This window comes from Protopterus annectens, chromosome 3.part1 (assembly GCF_019279795.1).
Source record: "Protopterus annectens isolate FY-2018-M chromosome 3.part1, PAN1.0, whole genome shotgun sequence".
NCBI classification, from domain to species: domain Eukaryota; kingdom Metazoa; phylum Chordata; order Ceratodontiformes; family Protopteridae; genus Protopterus; species Protopterus annectens.
In genome coordinates this window covers 236,772,557-236,798,332 of record NC_056732.1, presented here as the reverse complement: position 1 = coordinate 236,798,332, position 25,776 = coordinate 236,772,557, and the positions used below count along the sequence as shown (strand labels likewise).

General features: G+C 37.8%; 1 protein-coding gene across 1 annotated transcript in view; it reads left to right on the top strand.

Moving 5' to 3' along the window:
- LOC122798075 (serine/threonine-protein kinase Nek11-like) overlaps positions 1–25,776 on the top strand; it is an 818,720-nt gene that overhangs the window by 577,869 nt on the left and 215,075 nt on the right. Inside the window, exon 3 of the mRNA XM_044066732.1 lies at positions 22,468–22,633. Within this exon, the coding sequence (XP_043922667.1) occupies positions 22,468–22,633 (166 nt within the window). The remainder of the gene's footprint in view (positions 1–22,467; positions 22,634–25,776) is intronic.

The window sequence follows — 25,776 nt, the reverse complement described above, 5'->3', positions numbered from 1 at the left end:
ACGATGCCTGTTTCAGATACTAAGAAAATATTAAAGGCAGTGGAAGATTTTGCTGAAATATCTAATTACAAAATAAACTTTAAAAAACCAATTTATTTCCCTTAAAGACGCCTACACCCTTTTCGCTTTTACCATTGATAGGTCAGGTTAAATCCGAAGAAAAAATAAAATATTTGGGTATTGTTTTCTCAACAGATAATAGAGACTTTTATGCAAACAATGTTAAGCTAATTTGGGATTATATACTGTCTGATTTAAAAAGATGGAATAATCTGAAATTACCAATAATGGCAAAGACTTCAATTATTAAAATGAATGTACACCCTAGAATATTATATATTTTTCGAGCTAATCAAGTCTCAATTTCTAGGAAATTCTTTAAACAACTTCATATGGAATTAGGTAGATTTGCATGGGAACCTAGGAAAACTAGAATATCTTATGATAAACTGATGACTCCGAAAAATAAGGGTGGTTTAGAATTACAGAATTTTGAAGTATATTATTTAATAATAAATGCTAATAGAATTCTAAGAGTGGTTAACTTTGACAAGTCCAGTACTAAATGGTCACCCAAGTGGTTGATTCTGAATTACAAACATGCTGTTAAATTGGGTATTAATTTTAAGGCATTACCTTTTTTAAATAAAGATACCTTTAAAATATACGCTTTGATGGAACATATTAGATTATATATAATATCAATACAAAACCTGTTTAAATCACTAAATCTCTTACAGTATATGATGACTTTCCAACCATTTCACAAGAACCCGAATTTGAAAATCGGTAATCAATTGATAGATCTTAAAAAATTCCCACTTATAATTGATCTAACCATACTTGATTTATATCCCTTTCTTGGTATCTCAATACACAACATGTTAAGAGAGATGAGCCTTCCTAACTCTTATTTAATTATAATGAGACAATTAAAGGATCTTTCAATAACTTATTTTAGTAATTTTAAAATTAAAGAAGAAGACTTAACCATTTGTTCAAATTTATGGCAAACTCTTATGCAGGACTCCAAATATATAACAGCTTCATATAATTTGATAAAAGATGTGAACTATAATAACCAAATACTTTTATCCAAATACTGGAAGGATAAACTATTACTGATTGATGATAATAAAATATTGAAAGCAATTAATTTAACCTTAAAATCAGTATCTCTTCAAAAGTTATTATTTACTCAGCTGATGATATTTAATAACGCTTACTACACTCGCCTCAGCTTACATAAATTCAACTCAAAAAATTCACCTAAATGTCCATATTGTATCGATCAAACCGCTGACCTTTTACACATGTTCTGTAGCTGTAAATGTATATTCAAACTTTGGAATTCCCTAAAAATTCAATTACAAAAAATGGGTTATCAACAGTCCACAGTTTATGATTCTTCATATTCCTCCGAATAACTTGAACAGATCCCAAATGATCATACTCATAAATATTTTCTTGTTAATGAAGCTTTATATAGCTACAAATTGGCTGAATCCATCTTTGACTTCATGGGAAAACTTTAAAAGTGTAGCGATAAAACATATTTTAGCACATAAATTACTAATTAAAGATCATAAGAAAAATATAAATAATACAAAAATATGGGAGCAAATCTTTAACATTGTGTTAGCTTAATGTTCTAATCCACTTTTCCCCGGGAAGTACATACTTAATATGGAGATTAGTATAGATAAACCTTATATTGACACTAGATCTTTTTTTTTCTTTTTTCTTTTTTAATACCTTTTTAGAATTTTATCTTAATGTATAATGATCTTATGTAACTGTTGGAAGCATTCATGTATATAATGTACATATGTTGTAGTATTGTATTACAATTGGAAAAGAATAAAGATTTATTATTGAAAAAAAAAAGATTGTTTTTCAGTAGCTTTTGTCCTCAGTGTTGTACTACAAAGCCTTTTTGCAAGGGACGGACCCAACATATCAAGCAAACATTCTACAACATTCACACAGCATTTACACCTGCTAACTTCTCCTCACAATAACTCTGGACAAAGCCAAAAATAATTGCAGAGCAAAGATGTAACTTCAGTGATAGTTTTACATTGTTGTTATCAAGTTTTTCATTAACATCCATTAAAGTACTACATGTAGATTCTGCAACATTCTCGCACCCCTACCCCCCAAAATTTCAGCACAAAAACTCTGGACAAAGAAAGCATAGGACAGATGCTAAACATCAGGGAAAACAGTTAAAAATGCTTTTATAAAGTTATAAAAATAACAGAACAGGATTTCCTGTAATTTGATATTACTTTAAGTCAGTGCTCAATGTTTTGTTGGAAAACCAAATTGTTTTGAGAGACAGACCACAAATATCAAGCAAACAGTCTGCAGCATTCTCAGAGCCCATATCCCGCTAATAATTCTAGACAAAGCAAAAAAAAAAAAAAAGAAAAGAAAAAGGTGGAACATTAGTGGTTTAAAACATTGGGCTTATAACACATTTTCCAGTAGCGTGCGTTGCGTGAACCCACATTTTTTATGAGAAACAGACAAAAGTACCAGGCAAACATCTAGACATTCAAAACAACAATTCTAGACAAAGCCAAAAATAATTGCAGTGTTAACATCAGGGATAGTTTTAAACATTATTATAAATTTAGAAAAATGTATAGAACAAAGTTTACATTAAAACATTTAGTCTGATTCAATAAAGTCTACATGGTCCATTTACACCATGTGTGTGTGTGTGTGTGTGTGTGTGTGTGTGTGTGTGTGTGTGTGTGTGTGTGTGTGTGTGTGTGTGTGTGTGTGTGTGTGTGTGTGTGTGTGTGTGTGTGTGTGTGTGTGTGTGTGTGTGTGTGTGTCATGCCCAACGCACACATGGTAGCACAGTATTTTGGATTTAATAAGTGGCTCTACATGGTGTATAGAGCCGCGCACAGCCATGCAAATGTGGTAAACAATGTGGCATTAAAATTACAGCATAAGCAGCTGAATAGTATGCTAATCAACCAATCCAAGATGGAGAAGCTATTCAACAAGCTATAAACCAACCATGTAGACTCAGTGATGGTTTTCCCTGCAAATTCCAAACCTACTGGTATACAGCCATGGAAAGGACTCTACACAGAAATGTTAGATGTTGCTGTTGCTTTAATTCATGTGTATGTGCAACAGGCTGAAGTCTATGCTGCTGCTGCTGCTGCTGCTAACAGACCAAGGCCTAGAAGAAGTGTTTTCAGACCCCATGTAACTTATCACAATCTACATGATGTGGAAATTGTAGAGTGCTACAGGGTGGACACAGATACACTACAGGAACTCTGCAACCTCTGTTGTCCTCAGCTCAGATCCAGGGCAAACTGAAGGAACCCATCCCAGTCGAGACAAAGGTATATGTAGCACTTAGAATTTTAGCTACAGGTACCTTTTAGACACTAACAAGGGACGTGCTGGGGGTGTCACAGGCACATCAGCATCCAGGATCATCCATCAATTCCTGAATGCTATGCTCCAACAGTGACCACCTATATTTTCCCCATACTCCTGAGGATAGGGCCACAAATATGCAGGAGTTCTACCCTGAAGCACACTACCCTGAAATACTGGGTGCCATAGATTTCACACATGTAGAAATTAAGGCACAACCTGGGGAACAGGTGAACAGGGTAGGCTCTACAATAATAGAAAGGGCTTCCACTCTATTAACTGTCAAGTCATGTGTAATGCCAAGGGAATCATTTTCAACATGTGTGCTAGCAACCCAGGCATTTAGCATGACTCACATATCTGGCACACCTCCCAGCTGTATAAGATGTTCACTGGGGGGATATCCCACAGGGTCATTTACTGGGGGATGCAGGTTTTGCACTGGAACCGTGGCTGATGATACCCATCAGAAATATACACACTCATCTGCAGAAGAATGCCATAATAAGGTACACTCTCAAACCAGAAATATCATAGAGCATGTGTTTGGGCTGCTGAAGTCGTGGTTTCCGTGCATAGATACATCTGGGGCAGCCTGCAGTACAATCAATGGACATGTACTGAAATATTCACTGTATGTGCCATGCTAGACAACACCATCATGAGAAAACAGCTTCAGCTGGATCAACAAGGGGATGGGGCACTCATTCCACCACCAATGGCAAGGTCACCATAGCCACACAGAGGTGAGGAGTCAGGGGGGAAGCAGCAGCTGCTGTGGGTGTAGACAGATGTAGACATGCTCAGTATGCCCTTGCACAGGCTAAGAGACAACGCATAGCACACTCACTCATGACCTAGGGCCCTAAAACCTTCCTCACACACACACACACACACACACACATATATATATATATATATATATATATATATATATATATATATATATATATATATAGTAACATTGATGGCAGGCAATGCTCACAACCTTTACCTACCCTTGTATTGGCTGTTTACTGTTTGCATCAGACAGAGTTAGCCCTGAACTAAACTGTTGCAACTGCTGGATTTACAATGTAAGTGTTGAGCCTGGTGTGTATTGTGTAACAATATGAATGACTGGCATATTAAAAGGTCAGAGATTTGTATAGAAATGACCTTAACACGTGACAGCAGAGACTTGTTTGACTTACAGGTGTCCATTATTAAGTACTAGGCCTCATACATCAAATTTTCACACAGTCATACCTCTCAAAAGTAGTTATGGTCACTGCATGCCCTCAGTTTAGCACCATATGTTCGTACTGGAAAATCATTAAAGAGAGAAGTTAGAAAGTAATGATACACACTGTGGTTTCTGACTTCACAACACTCACAAGATCATTAACAATAAAGCTACAAAAATTTTGATGTTATCAACTATCTAACTTTCTAAGACCAATATAAGTCAAATGTTCAATTACCAATTCAACATCACAAATGCATATATACTGACCATTAAGTCAGCTATACACCCTGAGCATCAGACACAAAGCTTATGTATCCCTGAATCCAAAATATACAAAACAGAGATATGGCACAGTTATCATCACTTGCACTGGGTGCTGTGTGTGTGTGTGTGGGGGGGGGGGGGGCAGGAAGCCTAGGCTAATGCAAAAGCTTGGTGAGTGTATGTGAGTAAGAAAGAGAAGCAGGCAGACAATCAGATAAAGCAACAAATGAGTTTTAAGCTTCACAACTGAACCATGTAACTGTTGTGTGTGTGTCTGTATGGGTCCTCCAGGTGAAATTGGTGTGTGTCTGTATGAACACAGACAAGCTCTGTGCTAACTCTACATCTTGTTATGTTGGACAGGTGTGAGCTGTGCATGGTAGAGGTGGAAATTTATCGTTGTCGTACCCAACCACTAAAACTGGCTCTGCCAGGAGCTCCACTGGTATGTCCACTTACATGGTCAGAGGCACTGCTGCTACTTGAATGTGACTGATGTCTGCTGGATGAGCTCCCTTCATAAGGATGCTCAGGACCATGACCCCATGGCCTGCCATGCCTGGGTGTGGACAGCTCAACCACTGATGGAGCAGTGGAAGTACTGCCATTATGGGAGCGGGATCGGGCATGGCCATGTTGGCTAACAGGAGATGATGTGGCTGACTTACCCCCACAAGGATGCCATCCCCTCCCAGCAGACATTCCATCACAGACACCACCCGTTACAACATGTCATTCATGCAATCCATTGAATCGGCAACACGGAGAGGTAGTCACGCATGTCAGCCTGTACTACATCTACAACCCTAAGCATTTCTCTGGAGGACCTATGGGAATGTGCATGTGCCTCCTTGATGGCCATAAGCACATGTTGAGTGGTAGGGGCAGAGATACCTGATCAGGTGGATGGACAGCAGGCTTCCTCCAAGCACCTCTAATCACCCTCCTGTGTGGTGCGTTACCTGTACTTTGGCTACAGCCAGAGTCAACAGGCACTGAAGCCACAATAACCACACTTTTCTGATCGATTGTCTCTGCCAGCACCTGTCCAATATCTGAGGGCTCACTGGAATAGATAGGCATAGGCCTACTAGCTGTGTCAGATGGAATTTAAGGGGATGGCTGTATATCAACCTTAGTGTCAGATTCAACCTCTGAACCCCCTGACTGTGCCTCTGTTTTGGCCACTATCATCATCAGAGTCTGCTGATACTCTGACATCAGGTGGTAGAAGTCCCACACTTCCACTCTTCGGATTACCTGTGATAGTAATCAACAAACACAGGAACAATTAATACCAACACTACTCTAGTCCAATATATGTTAACAAAATAACAGTGACGCCACTATTAGACAGTACAGCAACTCACATAACAATCCTGACATCAACACCACACAGTAAAATATTTCTTTGACCTACTCATCAGTACTGACATAAACATGTTTGTCTTACCATGTCCAGATGATGGTATGCTCCCTATGCTGGATGGTACTGGAAGAAGTTAGGAAAAAGGTAAGGACAACATCATCACAATTAACAGTAACACAGGGGGTAATACTTTTCCCCCTTTTTAGGTCCATTAACTATACTTTCAACACATACTTAGATGACAAGTCCAAACTAAGTTCATGAGTAATCAATCAGAATGTGTTGTTAACTGTAGCAATCTTCAATGCCCCCCCCAAAAAAAATTCTTGTCAAACAGAACTAATGTATTATTTAAATTGTTTTACTGTACAACAGTATTTAACAAGTGAGATACAAAAGCCTACCTGGAAGCTCCTCCTGGGACACGCTTGCTGTCCCTGAAACAGTAGCACCAATATCAAGGACATACTTGTTATGGCTAGGCTTGTATAGGCCCTAGGGCCAATAGTCTAGTACCAACCTATGAACCTATGAACCTATGCTGTTCTGCACTTTCCTGGGAGCTGCCTGGATCCTTTACAGTGGACAGGAACTCTTCATTTGCTATTAGTGGTGGCTCTGTAGCAGGCCACCCCGGTATCTACCAGATCACGGGCCACTGCAGCTGCTCTCTGACATGCAGAAGAGATCATGTCAGTGGCTCTATGGCACATCTGATCATGTGTTCTGCTGTGTCCATCTACTGCATTGATGTCTGCAACCATCTCCTGCCAAATTTGCATTCTATTTGAAATATGTCTATGTCCCCTCTTAAGAAGGAAGGCACCATGTTACCTAAAAGCTTCCACAATGACCCAGTTCTCAGGGTCAGTGAATGGTGGTTTTCAGGGATTGAGATGCTTGGGTGCCATATTCCTAGGTGTCCTTAAAGACAACAAAAGGTTAATACACATAACTATCAAATAACTGCAAAATAGCTGTTCCAGTTAAAACAGAAAAGGTAGCATTTCAGTATTACCCACTGGAGAAACATAAAACAATGTAGAGATTTGAAATATGAATGCCAGACTGGATGCAAAAAAGGAGAGCAATAATAGCAACATATCCTTGTTTGTGCCATAACCGAAATGCAGATTTTCCCCACCCCCAAAAGAACAGGCAAATGACACATTTTTCTACCAAACCATCACTGAAATGCTAAAAGTGCTATCAAGTGAACTGTCCCTGAAACATGTCTACAGATTTAACACAGAACATTCCATTTTAAGGTATTGCCAGTCACATATACTTGTAACATGCCCTGAGAAGCATGCCCATGCTGTCAGTGCACTTCTAACTAATGTATACAGATAAAAGTGCAGCCTTTGCTAATCAGGATATATATATATATATATATATATATATATATATATATATATATATATATATATGTACATATATATATATATATGCCCGCGGTAGTTGTGCTGTGGTAGCGTTGTCGCCTCACAACAAGATGTTGTCCCGTTCGATTCTCAGCAACAGCGTCTTCTGTGTGGAGGCATGCATGAATGGGCATGCCTTCGTTGAAGGTTGTGCATCAGGGCTGGTAACTCGGCACGTAAAAATCCACTACCAAACATTAACGGACCGGAGTTCCGCTGTGGCGACCCCTAACCGGGTTAAGCCGAAAGACACAAGACACAACATATATATATATATATATATATATATATATATATATATATATATATATATATATATATATATATATATATAAAACTATTACACAGATTTTTCTTAATTACATTTCAGCATATGCAGTATATAGCTGACAAAATGCAAGCATACCTTCTCAAGTTCAGTAATCTTCTGTGGTGCAGATATATCTCTGTGTTCTCCACATAAACAATTCTCCTTACCTTCAGTTTCCCTAGCTACATGGTTGTCTTTTTATGGTGAGATTCAGGGCTGTCAGCACAGTGAAGATACAAATCAGGTGTGAACTTATTAGAACTGCTGAATCCCACATACTTGGCTCTGTGTAGTTAATGTAAACATAGTGCAGACACTCCCTCAGTGTTTATTTTTAATGGATTAAAACTGTGAATGATTACTGGTAGGGAGAAGGAAAAGACAACAGTAATACAGACATCCATAGATGTGTCAGGTTAGACTTACAAAGTGTTAGATGTAATTTTGTCAAGGTTGGAAATGTAAGTAAGCAGCACACAATTCACAGGTTCTGTTTATTAACATCCAACCTCCTCTTCATTTGTTGGCAACTGCATAGTATATTATTGCCAATTAATATCCTCACACATTTTAAGGACACTGACATAGAATGGCGTACAGACAGCATGTCTCAGATTGCTGGCCAGATAAGAGAAGAATGAGCAACAAACACAGAGAGGTAAGACAGAGCTGCATATTTGCAAGCAGTACTCATAACTGGTTGTGTGACCACTCAGTGCACTACATCCAAAATTAATAAATGTGCAAATAACTGTTATATGCTTTCATAGTACTATAGATGTTGCAGTTGGTTGTATGCAGAATGATTTCAGTTCCTTGTTGCAAATGTGTTTCTGTGACAAAGAGGGATAAGGCATCCTACTGTGTTCTGAAGGTTCATTGGAGTGAGAGTTCAAATTCGGACCTATGTAGAAATATTTCATGTGTACTATCCTTTTGTAGTGTGTATGCCATAGATGACTTTCCTCATTTCAACTACCTTTCCCTTTTCCGTTTTTTTTTTTTTTTTTTGGGGGGGGGGCAGTGTTTGCACGATGCACAGCTTAGCGCAAACAAGGGAAACAGAGAAAAATGAATGTCAGGTTTGGTTGTGCTTATCTTGTTTGCATGACAATGTGCAAACTCTGACTGGTGGTCCAGCCAGCAGCAGACAGAACACCTGCAAACAGGGCATCTGTAAAAGGACAAAGGTCAAACACAATACATAGTTGCAATTTCTGTTTTTTATTGTGCAACTTCACTTAGTGGAATTGCACAGTGGTTAGCAAGGTGCAATGTTCCCCAGTAGCTGCATCCACCAAACACCTGCAGACAGGACTCAGACAGCCAATAATTGAAATTGGATACATTCAGTTAATTCTCTTGGGCACCCCACAAACATGCTAAGCAGAATTGCATGGTGGTTAACACAGAGAACTTAGGAATGATTAGCAAATTAGGAAATGTCATGTAACCAGTCCTGTGGCAGCAGGTGTAAGTGTAGGTCAGGAGTACAGATGGTCCTGGGTTCTAGTACAGGGTGTGCAACCTACTTCTACTATTCTGACAGTACAGTTTATAGCAATGAACTGAAAAACAGACAGGTGTTATTTCAACATTCTTGCTGCAAAAGGTTTAAGTGTAGGATTGCCATACACGTGGTCCTGGGTTCTAATACAGGATATTCCATACACTTTTACTTTTGCTCCATTTCCCATTATATTCTCTCTCACTTATAACACTTTAGGTAGTGCAGCTAATAGGAATTATATATATATATATATATATATATATATATATATATATATATATATATATATATATATATATAAGGGATGAGACGCCATTATTGTGTTTTCATATGTATGACTGAGGGTATACACTCAGCTATATTTCTATAAGTATAATTCTGCTACCTGGACTTGCATTGCCTTCACAATTACATAAGACAGATGCACAACTGGATCTATATCCAATACCATTGTCAGGTCACACACATACATGTGTGACACCTCAAACTGTCACTTGTATTTCTGTATGATTCCTGAGTATGTCTGAGCAGGTCTTCTTCTGTGGCAAACATGGAAAATCAATGCTGTGGAAGAAAATGATTTGTCCCTTATGCCTAGGTTTGAATCCCACAGTGTAAAAATATTTTTTTTTCAGTGCATAAAGGCAAAAACAAATGTGTCAAGTCATTACATTTATGCCTGCAGTGCATGTTTGCAAACTTAGCTCACATAACAGTTACCTTCCAATTTCCAACATGTATTTTCAGGCTACATCAATAAACACCCCTCAAACTAAGACCAAGTGTCTGATTAACCTTCCAGTTTTAATTATTTAATTCCTCCCTGCTTGGCACTGCTGCCCTTCACTTAACATCGTGCAAACATGGTTGGCATCATTGCTCAGGTATGTGCACTCCCAGTAAATGTGACAACTGGAACTGGCAGAAAAGCATCAGTTTCCATTGTTCTAGTTTCACTGGTAGACATGGCTGGCATTAGAGAGGAAGGTGCCCAGTTTAGGACACAGAGGCGGGGTGTCCAAGAATCCAGGATATTTATTGGACTCCTGGTAAAGCTCCACAGCCAAAGACTTCTGCAGGGAGACTATTCTGGCTCCCAGTACAAGTCTGAGGCATCCCATGCACTGAAGAGCAGTGTAGGCATCATTTTAATGACCTACACAGGTGGAAAAGGGATACCCTCAACCATTGGTTGAATGAATTTGAGACTGCTGACATCCCACAGCTGTGTAAGTATGACAGTAAGAGAGCACTTGTAAGACATAGAAAGCTAAATATAGGCAAGACTGGTATGCATAATGGTCTTCTGTTATTTTCTGTTCTTTCCCCTGTTGCCATTGAATGAGAGTTCAGTAGGCAGGCTCATGTTGCTTGAATGGAGAGACTGAGGGAAGCAAGTAGTATGTATGCAGCACAAGAGAAGTGTTATAAAAATCTGTTAACCAGTTTACTGTGTAATTTCATTTAATCCTGACTTGTGCTCAGGATTAACTGTAACCTGTGGAACTTGTTTAACTTGCTTACTTATGTAATCTCTGTAAATAGTCTGTAATATGTAATGCTGGTATTATGTAATGCTGTATCTGCTTTCCCTTGGAGCTTTTCTCCCTGGGCCTCCGCTGAAAATGGACATGCATCTAGTCAGACTATCCCGGTCAACAAATGTAAAATAAAAAATAAATAAATAAATTATTGTAGCTTTAAAATTTAAAGATAGTTTTTGGGGTTTTTATACAGTTGTATCAAATTTAGCATGCATATCCCAACAGTAAAAGCAAGTATACATGCATTACTTTATAGCACAAAGCAATTGCAGGAGTCAAATATTAGACTGTAGTCAGAAGTTGTGGGTTCAGATACCACAAATCACAACTATACAATACTTGTTTTCTTTATTAATATTTACATTAAATTAAACATTCTATACAAGTGGCACAAATGCCCTGCAGTTAACTGTAATCTGTATAACTGAAACATGCATATGTGCAATATATGCACATTTCAAGCATTACTTTCAGCAATCTGTAGTATAGTGTGTATCTGTTAGGATGTATACTTAAATGTAATACTTCAGATAAAAGAGTTGTATAATTGTGTTAATGCATTGTATGTCACATATGATGGTACTAATTTTATCTCTTTTTCCCCTCAACCCAACCTTTTCTCTCTTTTTTTATTTTCTATTATAGGTCATCAAAATATCTCCATGTCATCCATTTGTACCGCATCACTAAATGCTACACAGCACAATGAGGTAGACCAGCCCCAGTGGATCAGCCTGCCCCTGCTCCACTGGCTCCAGCACCAATGCCCAGCATGTCTGGGAGCCAACCTGTTAACACTGCCTCTGCTGCCCCTGCACTACCTGCACCCTCAGGTAGTACTGCCCCAGAAGCTGGTGCAGTGGTACCCTCCAGCAGCACCATCGGTGTACTCCTACACTGGATGGAGAGGCTGCTCTCTTTCATGGTCCATAGGAGCAGAAACCATCAAACACTCCAGCGACCAGCAGAGTAAGGGGACAGTGATGACAGTCCAGTGGGTGAGGACTCAATTCTCACTGCCTCCAAGCTTGATGGGCATGAGCCTATGTTGTCCTCTCCCTCCCCCAATCATTGTATCCCCAACCTTTTGTGTCCTTTACTGTCCCTGTCTTTTGTCTTGTTCGTCTTGTTTGCTTGCATTTGCTTCCTCACCTACCCAACTTACCTGACCCAGTCATATGTACATCCCTTACCCAGCAGTCCTCTCTTAGTGATTTAAAAAAAATTGGGTACTTCCCACAAAAAAAAAAAAATTAAAAAAATTAATAACAATAACAACAATAATAATAACAACAATAATAATAATAATCACATACATAACTCTCCATTTCGTACATGTCCCTTAATGACACAATTGATTCAGTCCAAATGGCTATACAATATGATTATGTTCTTGTCAGCCCTCTCTTAGGAGGTGACAGTCCAGATTCAGCTAATATTTTGCAGATATGATAATTTTTTACTGTTGAAGAAATGGATAGCTATGGTTCTATCTTAGCTCCCTCCTGCACATTCCTATATTGCTTTCCCTTTGTTCTTCCCCCTGATTGCTCCCCATTTCACCACTTTCCTATCTACCCCATTTTAACACCTATAATCTTGTCAAAAAATAGAATCACACACCACACACATAAGTACCAGAAAAAAATCAATGGATCCCTTCATTTTTTTGGCCTCTATGTTTCTGCAAAGTTTGGCATTATACACCAATGCCAAGCGATGTTGAATGGCTCTTTCTGTGGTGCAGTTACTTCCATATAATGTCACTTAACTCTACTGCGATATGCAAACACACATCAACACATGTACTATAAAGAATTAATGTCATTGCATTATCACTGTTTATTTAAAAGTATTAGATACACCTGGATTCGAACCCAGTATCATCTGGGCTTGAAAAGAAATGTGTCAATGCATTTACATCTGCTGCCACAAAGTCAGTTAAGCAGCAGGTGTGCTTCTTAGACTTAATACTAACTCTCATACTTTAGCTGATGATATATCTCCCAGTGATATCTCTCTGTAATAGGTTCCCAGTGCATGTGAAACAGTACTCATCAATGGCCTTCTTCATGTGCAACCTTGGCAACTGGGTGGTTGATACTAAATTCACCCCTGGGGTGGCACCTATGACCCTCATGGACAAGGGCAGTTGGTGGTGATCACAGAATTGCTCTGCTAACAATGACCATCTAACTATGTTCAATAAGGGTACTTGTGTTTTACATGGTTAGGCTTGTAAACACCCTAGGGCTATTAGTGTAGTAACCTCCTATGTACCTATGAAGCTATGAACCTATGCAGGCCTCCCAACATCTTCTCTCCAACTTGCTCTACTGATGTCATCCACTATAAGTTGTCCTGTATAAGTACAGCTGTTTTAGTAAATAAATACAGAGACAAAGCATCTGAAATTGTGGTGTATAGCCCAAAACTTATTATGTGGTCATACGGTGTACTGAATGAGAAAGAATAATAGATTGAAGAACAAAATCTCTTTAGTAGGGTAGTCATCTCAGGTCATTCTGGAGTATAAAAAATTACCAAATAACATTAACCAGCATTTAGACAAATGCAATGGGCCTAATACTGTACAGTACAAATGATAATTTTGTATGTATCTGTCCTTTTAATTAGAAGTAGCTCTCATGTGAGGCATAGTTAAAATTATTCTGATGTTACTAGCAACTTCTGTGAAACTGGGGAATAAATAAAGAAACTATAGCTCAACCACCTTGTTTGAATCATCAGCAATTTAGAATCTATAACATCAAGGTTAGAAGATGTACATATAGGAAAGTTCAGAGTCTAATTGTTAGGAACTGAGCAACAATTAGGAGTTCAAACTAAGGATAAAAAGAAAACATTATTCAGATACATAAGGCACAGACCCATGTGTACTGATATACTATATTATATACTATATTATATGAGTGTATTTCTTTTAGCCAAATTGCTAGCTCATCTGATCACAGATGGAAAGAAAACATTGGAAACACATATCACTGAATCACATTTCACAGAAAATTTCATCTGCAGCAAAAAAAAAAAAAAAAAAATTCGTTGAAAATTGTTTTTTTCTTTTGCAGGGAGGCAAGCTCCCACTGCATCTTTTACATAGGGGGCTTTGGCTCCTGCACCCCACTTACTTAAATATACTAACTCTGCAAATTACAAAGAAAACACCACACACTGAATCGCAGCTGGATGCAAGCACAAACTAATATAGATGGGGTACAACATGAGGGTGGGCATTTGCAAGGGATAAATGGTGCTTTGGACTAATTTGCCTTATAATTCCTATAATCCTTAGATCCTAAACCACACCACCAGTGATTGTCTATACTCTTCTCTAACTTTCCATGTGTTTTTAATGAATGTGTTTTCAATGAATTTTCTCAGTGATTTGTAATTCAAGGAACATTTCTCACTCTCTCTCTCTCGCTCTCTCTCTACATATTTATATATATATAAATATTTATATAGATTTATAGATAGACAGAGATATATATCATGTGTTACAGTTGCTTTCCCTGATGAACTTGCTAAGGTTTTCAGTTTGTTTTCATTTTATTCTATTGCACACACACACACACACACACACACACACACACACACACACACACACACACACACACACACACACACACACACACACACACACACACACACACACACACACACACACACACACACACACACACACACACACACACACACACACACACACACACACACACACACACACACACACACACACACACACACACACACACACACACACAGGTTTTGTATCTGGGCTGTGGGTTGGCAAGAATGAATTAATTCATGCCTAGGCCATTGTGAAGAGAACTGTATAGGTTCTGAATGTATCCATGGTATTGTATTGGGTAAGATAATTAAGTAACTACTTTAACTATTATCTTTCTTATTTAGTAATATTCTTTTACATGTGTTTATTTCTGGAAATCCAGAAAACTGCAAATGAGATTGATCCATTTACACAAAATGAACATAAAGTGGGATTCCAGTAGTTATGCAAGTCTCACTCTGTTATGCTTATTTTGTAGTTTACTGGAAATATTTGTTGGTAATTTTCAAATCTGACACATGATCTGTCATAACATTGTTTCAAAACCACCAAATTCTGTACTAAACATGTCATATAACTTTTATGATTTGTTGAATGAAACTAGATTTGGACATTTGAGTAGCATAGAATCATGGGTTTGATTCTCAAGTTTATGACCTACTGGCTTTTAAGAAGCTTGACTGATGTAACCCCATGATCATACTTTCTACTTACTATATATCAATCAGGATTACTTTTGAAGGAAGATGACAACTGACCTGCTCTGACTGTATGTGGAAACTCTTAGGTGGCACACCCTGGTTTGGTTATTGGAATAAGTACCTTGTTTGCAAAGTCTGCGTGACCTTCCTGTCTCCAGTAGGCTCTCACAAGCTACTCCACCTTCTTTCACCATCCCAAAGACATCCATAGATGAATTTAAATTTATAATTATTTACATTGCCTATAGGTGTGTGTGTGTGTGTGTGTGTGTGTGTGTGTGTGTGTGTGTGTGTGTGTGTGTGTGTATATGCATGCCCTGTGAAGAGTTGGCATCATGTCCGATACAAGCTTTTATAGTTTTTGCCTAATTAGTATCAGGATAGTCTGTGGTTCACAGAGCCATAGCTAGTCATAACTAGCAATTTTCTTCACCCTGTGATGTTCCCCACTCTGACATCCATCAATGTTTTAAGTGCCAATAATACACTAAAGACTGATTGGCATCTGTCAGTCATGCCCCCTAACACTTTGTGCCTGGGGTGGCTAGTCCTTTTGCTGCATTCCAACTACACTGCTGTTGGTTCTTCTGTGATCCTGCCATTGATTAGGCAGTCAGAGAATTGAATGAATTAATGAAAGTTTTCCGACCCTATGATCTTTCTGCTTAGGAAGTATAACTTTTCCGGTTGTTTCAAGTAGCTTTGTTGAAGGGCTGCCAAACACAGAGATGAATTCCATAATGTGTCAGATCAGTACGGTATAAACTGGTGCAGTTACCTTTTTGAAATGATTAGATGTGTTGCTTCAAATTAAAAGAAATACAAAATATGCTTTGATGACTTTGGCAGATGCTCAATTGTCATGGTTTAAGTTGTTGCCTAACATTGTCCTTACATTTTTGATAATGGTATCATTTTTAGTGATTTTACTGTTTATTTATTTTGCAAACAGAATTTATGTCCTTTTTGAGAAGTCTCTTGAGGCTACATTTATTGCCATTAAATGCAAGGTCATTACAGTGTACCAGATTTGTATTTTAGTAAACTATGTTGAAGAATTTTTGCTTCTTTTATTGTTACCTAGTTTTCCACCGTCAGCACACATTGTTATCCATAAATCTTTTCCCACTTTTGTAACTGCGTCCAAAAAATGGTCTTGGTACAGAACCCTGTGGGGCACAACTAGTAACTCCCATCAGGGTACAGAACCCTTTGACCCTTTGAGGTACAACCAGTAACTCCCATCAGGATGAACAGGTAATCTCCTGACTCTGACTTGTTATACCCTGTTGACTGATTAATCCTTGTTTCACCAATCAAACTGCTCATGACATGAATTGGAATTTAATACATTTAATTTCTGAATTATCTCCTTATGTGAAATAGCCTTCTCTACCAAGGTAAAGCTAAGCTACATACACCATCAGTCTTTCAAGCATTGCACCTCTTCAAAGAATGCCACACAATTTAAAATGTAACATCTCACCTTACAAACCCATGTGATTCTGTATCTAGGAGAAGTAGATCTCCTGAATCATTTTCAATAAATCTAGTTGTGGCTCCATGCAATATTTTCATAGAATAGTCAATACTTAATGTGCTTAAAATTTGGTTCTGCTCACCCCCCTCCCCGCACACACACACACTTTGTGAATTGGTACCCCTGCAATGTGTTGCCATGGCACATATTTGTCTTGGTTTTGTATATGAAACTACCACATACATTGTCTGGTGTCATGGAACTTGAGTTTATAACTTTATTTCTGATATTGGTTATCATATCTGTTATATAATGCCTCCTCTTGTGTTTTTACACTATGCCGTACATCTTTGCTCAGTGTGAAGTTTGCACAACATTTTTATCCAAGTGCATTCACTTTTTTGTGGAATGTTGATCCCTTCATGGTTTATTGATAACATGTTATTTTCAAAATCCTCCATCATTTTTTCTGCTTTAAATAAAAAAAACAACTTATTATTGCATGAAAACTTTCATAACAAGCTGAGCTTGCAGTTTAATTATGGAATATGAGATAAGTAAGTAGTTTTTATGTTATTTAATGTTGACTTCATTTTATTAAAATTTTTGAAAACTAAGTAGCATCTCTTCTTATGGTATACATCTTATTAGGTTTGTAAATGCACCAACATTTTTTGAATTAACTTGTATATTTATGCCTTAACAACATGTATTTATGAATACAAGAGTGAATATCATCACAGTACTTGCTTTTTTGAATCCAGACAATATTTATTTAGGTAATTAAAGAGAATATCTCAGTCTGTTCTTATATATTATTTATTGTATTAACAGTTTCAACTGATAATGTCTGGAAAGTATGAGTTATGTATAAATGAGTTTAGGTTTACTAGAATCATGATCTATGTTAAAGAAGGAACAATTATGAATGAAGAATAGAAAGATCTTGGGTTTATCAGTATGACATCAAAATATTTAAACTTTATGGTAGACTTTGTATTGCTCAAGTTTGTTATGATTAACATTGATTAATATTTGAGCATTAATTATGCTTTCAAATTTCCTATATTTTTCCTCTGATAAATGGTGTAATCAGAACCTTCTTCAAAGATTTAACAGAAGCATTTGATAATGCCAGTTACTTTTCTTTTAACATAGAAGTCATCAAGTGGTCCTCTAAAGGTATTCTACAACATTTATCTTATTGGAATGGATGTTCAGTTGCAGCCTTCATGACATCCACAGGATTTCTTTTTTATCCCCTATTATTATGTATCTTCTGAAAAACTGGCTCAGCATCAGGTAATAAATATGAAATACTGTATAGTGATAGCAGTGTTTTTTTCTGCTACAAGTCACATTTGTTCTCAAACAGAGATTTAAAGCCTTTGGTGAATCAGGTTGTCAGATGATTCTCAAAACATAGACTACCTGTGAACCTTAAAAAATAAGTTCTTTGTCAGCAGTCATGGAAACCTGAGAACCATACAGCTCATTAACCATTCTGCCAGTGTATGTGCATCTACAAGCTGTCCAGCTGCCTTTAGCACTGGAAAATTAGAAGGCTGCAGATTTTGTCCCTGTACTGTGCACCTGAATTTGTATCGCTTGAACAAATGTACTGTGCAGCATGGCGTTGGGGCTGATGAGCTAGATAGAGCCTTTCCTGAGATGAGGCATTAAACCAGTGTTCTTCTTGATTGGTGCTAATTCAAGAAGATGTTGTAAATGATCCCAAGACGATACTTTCACAATGAAATCAATTCATTTGTATACCAATTTGAAATACATTCTCCCTGCATAATATCAGATGATAAAAATGCAATACTTTTAAAGAAAGTATACATTTCGGGTTCTGCCTAATGGCTGAATTACAGGTCGTCTTGTTCTTTTTTTTTTTTTTTGCAGTCTTGACCAAAGCCTTCCTTAGGTTAGCCTTCTTTCTTAGGGCACTCATAGCACATTAAAACAGCACCAGATGCTCTGCAGACAACTAAATAAAAACATAATGTACTTCTCACATCAACATGATCAGTATACACACAATAAACAAAATATTTCCTAGATATTCAAGTTTTACTAGATATTTGAAATAATTTTGTGAATAATTATCGACACTGATTATGATATCATGAGGGGCTTGCCCACAGATCACATGTCATAATGATGGGATTCACACAATTAATTATTTCAGGTATATGAAGTTACCCACTGCATAGTCCATTTATACTATGCATGTTTTGCATTATACAAATATACTGATATGGCACAGTAATACCTGATGTGTTTTCAGAGAGAAAGCTCATACTTCTCACAGACTTAGTGAAGCACTTAAAGAACCAACAGACAAGTTTATGACTAGGTAAGTGTACCTAGTAATACTTAATGTGGTACCTTTATTTTTCCTCTTCAGATGCGTGTAATATCAATAAAGGTTGCAAGTATCTGCTGATAACTCCCTTTGAAGTTATATTCCCTCTCTGCTCAACACAATTAAATCACCCAGAGCCATGCTTTTACACTGTCAAGTGGCAAACTCTACCATGACATGCAGTCTGTTATCCATGTTCTCCTATCTTGAGGATAATGTGCACCACAGTAGCTGCCCAAAGCAGTTGGTTTATACAACTCCTCCCCCTAGACGGAACCATTTAGAGTTAGTGCTGCTGCCCACAGCTCCATTCTTGGGTGAGTTTGAGATGGAACCACTCAGCTTGTTTTTCAGTAATAGGAGGAACCCTAGAGAGACACAGAGAGAACTTATAAACTCCAAATAAGCATCAGCCAGAGGTCAGGATTGAACCTTCTACCATGTGCATAGGAGTTGAAGACCAACTGGTCTCCATGTATGTCCTCTTCAGTCGCCCACTGTTATTTCCAAGCTTTCACTTGCTGCTTCTGCTGAATGCGTTTTCTTGCCTGAGACAGCTGCATAGTGTTGTTATTTCATCTGTATTTCCAAATGAAATATTCTTTAAAATGCTAGTACTGTAGCTATTACTAAGTTTTATTTTTGTAGTGTAAGTCTGATATGGCTATTTTTCTGATTTTTTTCATTCCGGTACAGCTGTTTAGAGTGTGCAGGAATGTTGAGTGGAGACAACAGGGCAGGCATTGTTGTGTAATTTGTCAGCCATAGAGTAGTTGTATTAGAATGGTAGTCATTGCTGCTCAGCTGTGTCAGACCAGCTACGTAACTTTGCTGTGCATGAAGCCACCAAGATTAATCTCTGAAATTTGGGAAAAGGCAGAGTTTATGATATTAGAAATGTGCTTAATAACCTTTTGTTAGGCATGCCTCACCACCATTAATGCTGTACTCTCACACTAGTGCATTAATAGTGGTCAGCAGCCAACCCAGAGGAGTGGCAGGAAGGAATCACTTTGTTTAGAGATTTTTGAAGTCCAAATGAAGTAAAACACTTCATTCTAACTTTTTTAAAAGTCTGAGTGAAGTGCTTAAAAACTTTCTGATGGTATTTTGTGGTGGTTGCTTGTCCTGTGGCAGTGATAATTATGTCACATCTATCAAAGCTGTAAAACATTGACCATTACTACAGTTTTTTTCTAGATTTAGTTGTACATGACAGCAGGTAAAGTTCTATACTTTGCAAAGAATTATCACAGGGTGTCTCTGTTCATAAGCCACCTTGTTATATGTTCTCAACATGGATGTCAAGATTCACCTATCAAGTTTCACTCTTGAGGTGAAACTGTTGATATCCATGTTCAAGCACATAACTAACTAGTTATGGTCACATGAGACCTGGTCATAATCCTCTTTGTTGTTCTCAGGAGCAAGAAAATATATTGTTTTCACAACTGGTATTGCTGTAAAGAGTCTTTGTCATAGATATGGAAAATGCTTCTCACAATTTATTTACACCAGACTTTTATATTGTTACTGAGTTTCCAATAAGTACATATTATTATTCCTTAGGCACTGTCTATCATCAACAGCATATAGAGATGCTGCTCCAGGCACTGCCTATCATCAACACCATATAGAGAAGCTGCTCCATGCACTGCCTATTATCAACACTATATAGAGAAGCTGTTCCCGCCATATTTATGATAGCACAGAATGAAACTGGATTCAACAAGTTTGCTTAGTCGATAAGTGGAATTTTGGTGTGAGAACTTTTAATAAGAGTCTTACAGTGAGGAGTTCTGCAATGAAACGTACTATACCTGAAATTAACCTATACAGCCTCATGCATAATTGATGCCCCTTACTAGTGCTGTAATCTCACTGGTTGACATAATTGATGCCCCCACTAGTGCTGTAATCTCATTGGTTGACATAATAGATGGCCCTCACTAGTACTGTAATGGTTGATGGGGAAGAGCTTGAGATTAGAGCACTAGATTATGTTCTGCTCTGAATATCCCCTGTGAGGTGATGCAATTAAAAGAGCAAGGTTCTGACTGATGGCTATATCTCCTTTATAAATATTATACTTAGAATATGCTCTTTTAATCAATATATATGTTGACTTTAAATTATTTATCATTCAAAGTATTTGGTGCTCCAAGTGGTGACCTCCTACTGAACTCCTAAAAAAATAAAAAATAAAAACATCCCAGTGTCTCTCTTTTGTTTGTTTGTATTTTGCCCCCTTTACTAGGCCATCAGCTACTCAGGCCTGTTCTCATTATTTCATTTAATCTTTGGTGTCCCCTGTAGTATCTCCCCTGTAGCTGAGACATCACCTGTGGTGGACTGAGAAGCAGTTGTGGTTCAGAGTGGAGTAGCCAGCAGTGTCATATATGTAGTCTTGCACTTTAGGAAATTTTGCTTGAAAACACTTACTGGGCAGAGCTACTGATGGCACAAACATTACCACACTTATTGTCAGGTAGCTCCCACCTACAATTCAATACAAAAATACTAATGTCAGTCTGCCACACAGTTACAGTGCCATTCTCATCAATGGGGACATTTCCCATCATATGCAGAAATCCCCAGTCAGCAAAAAGCTCCTGGTTCCCATCTCCTACTTTGCTTCTTCAGCATCCAAGCTGCTAGTCATACTTGGGTTGTCTGGGTTGAAGGCAGGGCTCCCTCACTCCCTCTAAGTCACAAAGCCAGGGTTATTATGTCTTTATCTCTGCTTTATGAAATTGTCTTTGTGTTTTGAAAGAAATTTTGTAGTTAAACTGTCAGCTTTAAGAATTAATAAATATGTATACCTCAGCCTGTTGTCAGTTGCGCAAATGTTACAAATACAGTTTGTATTGAAAATGCTATTTTTAAGTAGGCTAAATGACTACCAAAATCAAGAGCTGGTGTAAATGGCATTAGGTGGAGCAAATTTGTAGTACTTGATTTAATATGTAAGCTAATTACTTCTATTCCACATTTGTTTGATTAAATAAATCACTAAGTATGCAAATTAATCAGTACTACCATAAAGAAGATGTAGATTCATAGATTATTACACCATTTAATCAAACCCTGCACCTTGTGCTTCTTGTATTACCTTTTTGATGTCTATCTAATGTATCTACCACTTAACAGATGATATGACTAAAATGCTTTTTTACTTACATGTACTTTTTTCAGTTTAGAGCCAATTCTTCCAGTTTTATTAATGTGAGTGTGTTTTATATTTTTGCTTGTTGTTTTGAAAGGAAAGTGCTGAAAGAAATTTCTGTTGGTAATCTGAAGCCAAATGAAACAGTCCAAGCCAGTACAGAGGCACAATTACTCTCCAAGCTAGATCATCCATCCATTGTGAAGTTCTATTCAAGCTTCTTGGAACAAGATAGTTTCTGTATTGTCACAGAGTACTGTGAGGTAAGTTTCTTAAAGCTCTCCTTTGTTAAAGTGAGATGGCAGGTAAATAGCTGGTAAGTATATAATCTCAGGAACCAAGTGAGCCTCATAACCGTTTGTGAAAAGTAAACATTTCTTTGGAATGAATTGGCTAGGAAGGGCTTTTAGAATAGATAAATGTAGTCCTAAATATTTATTTCTGGTATAGAACTGCTGCTCTGACTGATAAGCATGGTGGCCACCATGGGTGTCTATCTGTCATATGTTAGGTGTTTCTTTGTGTAGTGAGTTGCTGGCTGGTCAGAGAGAAACAAAGACAGACAACCAAATAACCAGTCTTGTCTGTATAGAATATTGTTTTGACTAAATAATGAATAATGGACAGGACACTAACTCACATATAGAATATTGTTTTGACTAAATAATGAATAATGGATAGGATACTAATTCACAAAGAGTTATAATTTGCATATTAAGTCAATGGTCAATGAGTTGGGACGAAAAATTAGACTGCCACATAAGGAACACTGATGAAATGGGAAATCAGATCTCTGGATAACCTGACAGTTTCTTATATAAAATGCATCTTAAATAGAGTAAGGCAATCAAAGAAGCCACCAGTGATATTTATACGTCAGAACGTTTTGGTACTGTGGAGACTGAAGAACCATTTGATTGCCAGAGGTATAGCTTATGCAACTGGTCATAGGCTAATACATATTGAAACAGGAAAACCCTCTAAATTAATTGAAACTGATGTAAAAGGACTGAGTTATTCATCAGGGTACAGAGGCAGGAGCAAAAGTACCCCAGATCTACCAAGCATACTAACAGACAGCATTGAAACCAAAGGGAATAAAAGTGACACAGACAAACCATTTAATAAAAACTGCAAATAAAACCCAGCCAAGCTAGAGTTTTCACTGTGTGCAACAGATAGCATTGATTAGTGATTGTGAAATGATAACAGGGATATACCAACTTGTGTATGCAATTGGTGAATATTCAACAGAATGGGACATAAATCTCCATCACCATAGAATGGGACATAAATCTACATCACTAGATGAAAAGTCTTTCTTAAATACATGATGATGACTGATAAATATTTCTTACCTTGCAACTCTTAGCTACTAACAGCACAATCAATGGTGGTGTTCAGAGAATACTCCACCAAAGAGATAAGTGTAGAAGAGGGGATAGTAACTGGGAAAGTAGGAAAATTCATTAGATAACCAGAATGTTGCTTATAATTGGTATGTTTATAAGTCCGTCCTAAAAGATACATTTATGTTATGTCCTTCTTTGAAGCATCCTGTTCCAGTTTGGGACTTCTTGCACTTTGCATTAGACAAAGCGACTCTTGCTCCATTCAAGTCAGCAGCAGCAGCTTATTTGAAGTTTTCAACTTGGAAAATGCTCTTTCTGGTGGCCATAATTTCTGTTAGAAGATGTTTTAAATTGTAAGCCATATGCATTAAAGCCCTTTACCTAATTTTTCACAAAGATACATATTCTTGTGAACAAATATGTCTCTTGTATCCTGAGTAGCTACTGAGACTAACGTTAACCAGTTAGTAAATCTGCCTATTTTCTTACCAAATTAGAGGAGAAGAATATTTGCTATGTTGTAGGAATATTCACAGGCAACTCAGATTTTACTCAGAAAGTAGTAAATCCATCAAAACAGATTTCCAGCAGTTTATTTCATTTTCTAAAAAGAAACTGAGTTTCAAAGTTTCTAAAGTTACCTTGTCAAAATGGCAATCAGCCTATATGAAACAGTGCTACTAGAAATGCAGCAAACTCTTTCTTTCTTTCTTTCTGGGCCTAGACCTCACACAAACCAGAGCAGCGACTGCCTCTTAAGCCTTTTTCAAAAATCTGTCTTTGGATGGTATCTGTGGAGTAGCTATATGGGCATCACTGAATATTTTGCAAGACAATATAAGTTGGATGTTATTTGTAGGTGTAGGTTATACTTAGAGACACATTTGGGTAAGTTCTTATGTGCAGTCACTTAAAAGGATGAATTTGGGATTTTGCCCCTTTAGTTGATGAAGATGGAACATCTCACCTCAGATATAGGTAGTTCCAACATACTCCCCCCTACACACACATTCCATTTGCCTCTATCCATACTGGGCCTAAAAAGCTGTCTTTCTTTGTAGTTGTATGGTCATAATTCATTTCAGAACATTAGAAGCAATGAAGTAAAACTTTATCATTAGTCCAACGCTTGCTTGCTGTCTTCAGTATGAATACCGATGGCAGTATGGTACAGGGTGGCAGTAAAGTAGTTAGCTCATCTGGTGTCATAGGTAGGTCCTGTACTGGCACCCCATCAACCCAAAGCTTAGGGCAGGAAAAAAAAGGCCTTCCAACAACCAAAAAAAAGTTTGCTGCATCTCTGACAAACACCTTCATACAGTTAATAGTGTACACTGAGCTTCACCTCAGGTGAGAAGGCTGTATTGGCATTCTTCCAGTAATGAGGCCTCAATATCTTCATGGCTTCATAAATGAATGCCAGCACTGCATGTTGGCACCTTCCCATAGAGTCCCTTAACAGCTTGCACCTGAGGTAGCTGCCTTCTGTTTCCTGTCCTAGCTATGATTCAGCATTAACTCTATGAGCTGATAAAGAGCTACACCTCATATTCCAAGGCTTGATTCTCTATGTCTACTTATGCAGTCTGTGACTTTAAGTAAGTCCAGTAAGACCACTGCTCCCCATCCTCTCTATGCTGGTTACTATACCTAACTCAAGGTGAGCCTATCATTTTTTGTCTCACTGAACTTCCGCAGCTCACCTCCTTCTACCCTCTTGTTGATACCAGACCAATAACCCACAACTCAAATTGCTGAAATGGATGCCACTGTGGGCACTGAGGGGGTTGGGGGAGCATCTCCTGGTCTCACTGTTCTCATTATTCTCATAAGTCAACAAGTCAGGCTCAAACTGTAATTGAGGAGTCCCAGGTTAATGTCAAACTGCTTGACCATTGTGACCACATGCATGTACACACAGACATACCCATGTGTGCACTCACACAGACAAACATGAATACATCTATATGGATTACTATCAAAACCACAACTTTTTAAACCGCGCACAGTGATGTTACAGATGCATATGCTCGGCTCATGAATATTAAGTAGGT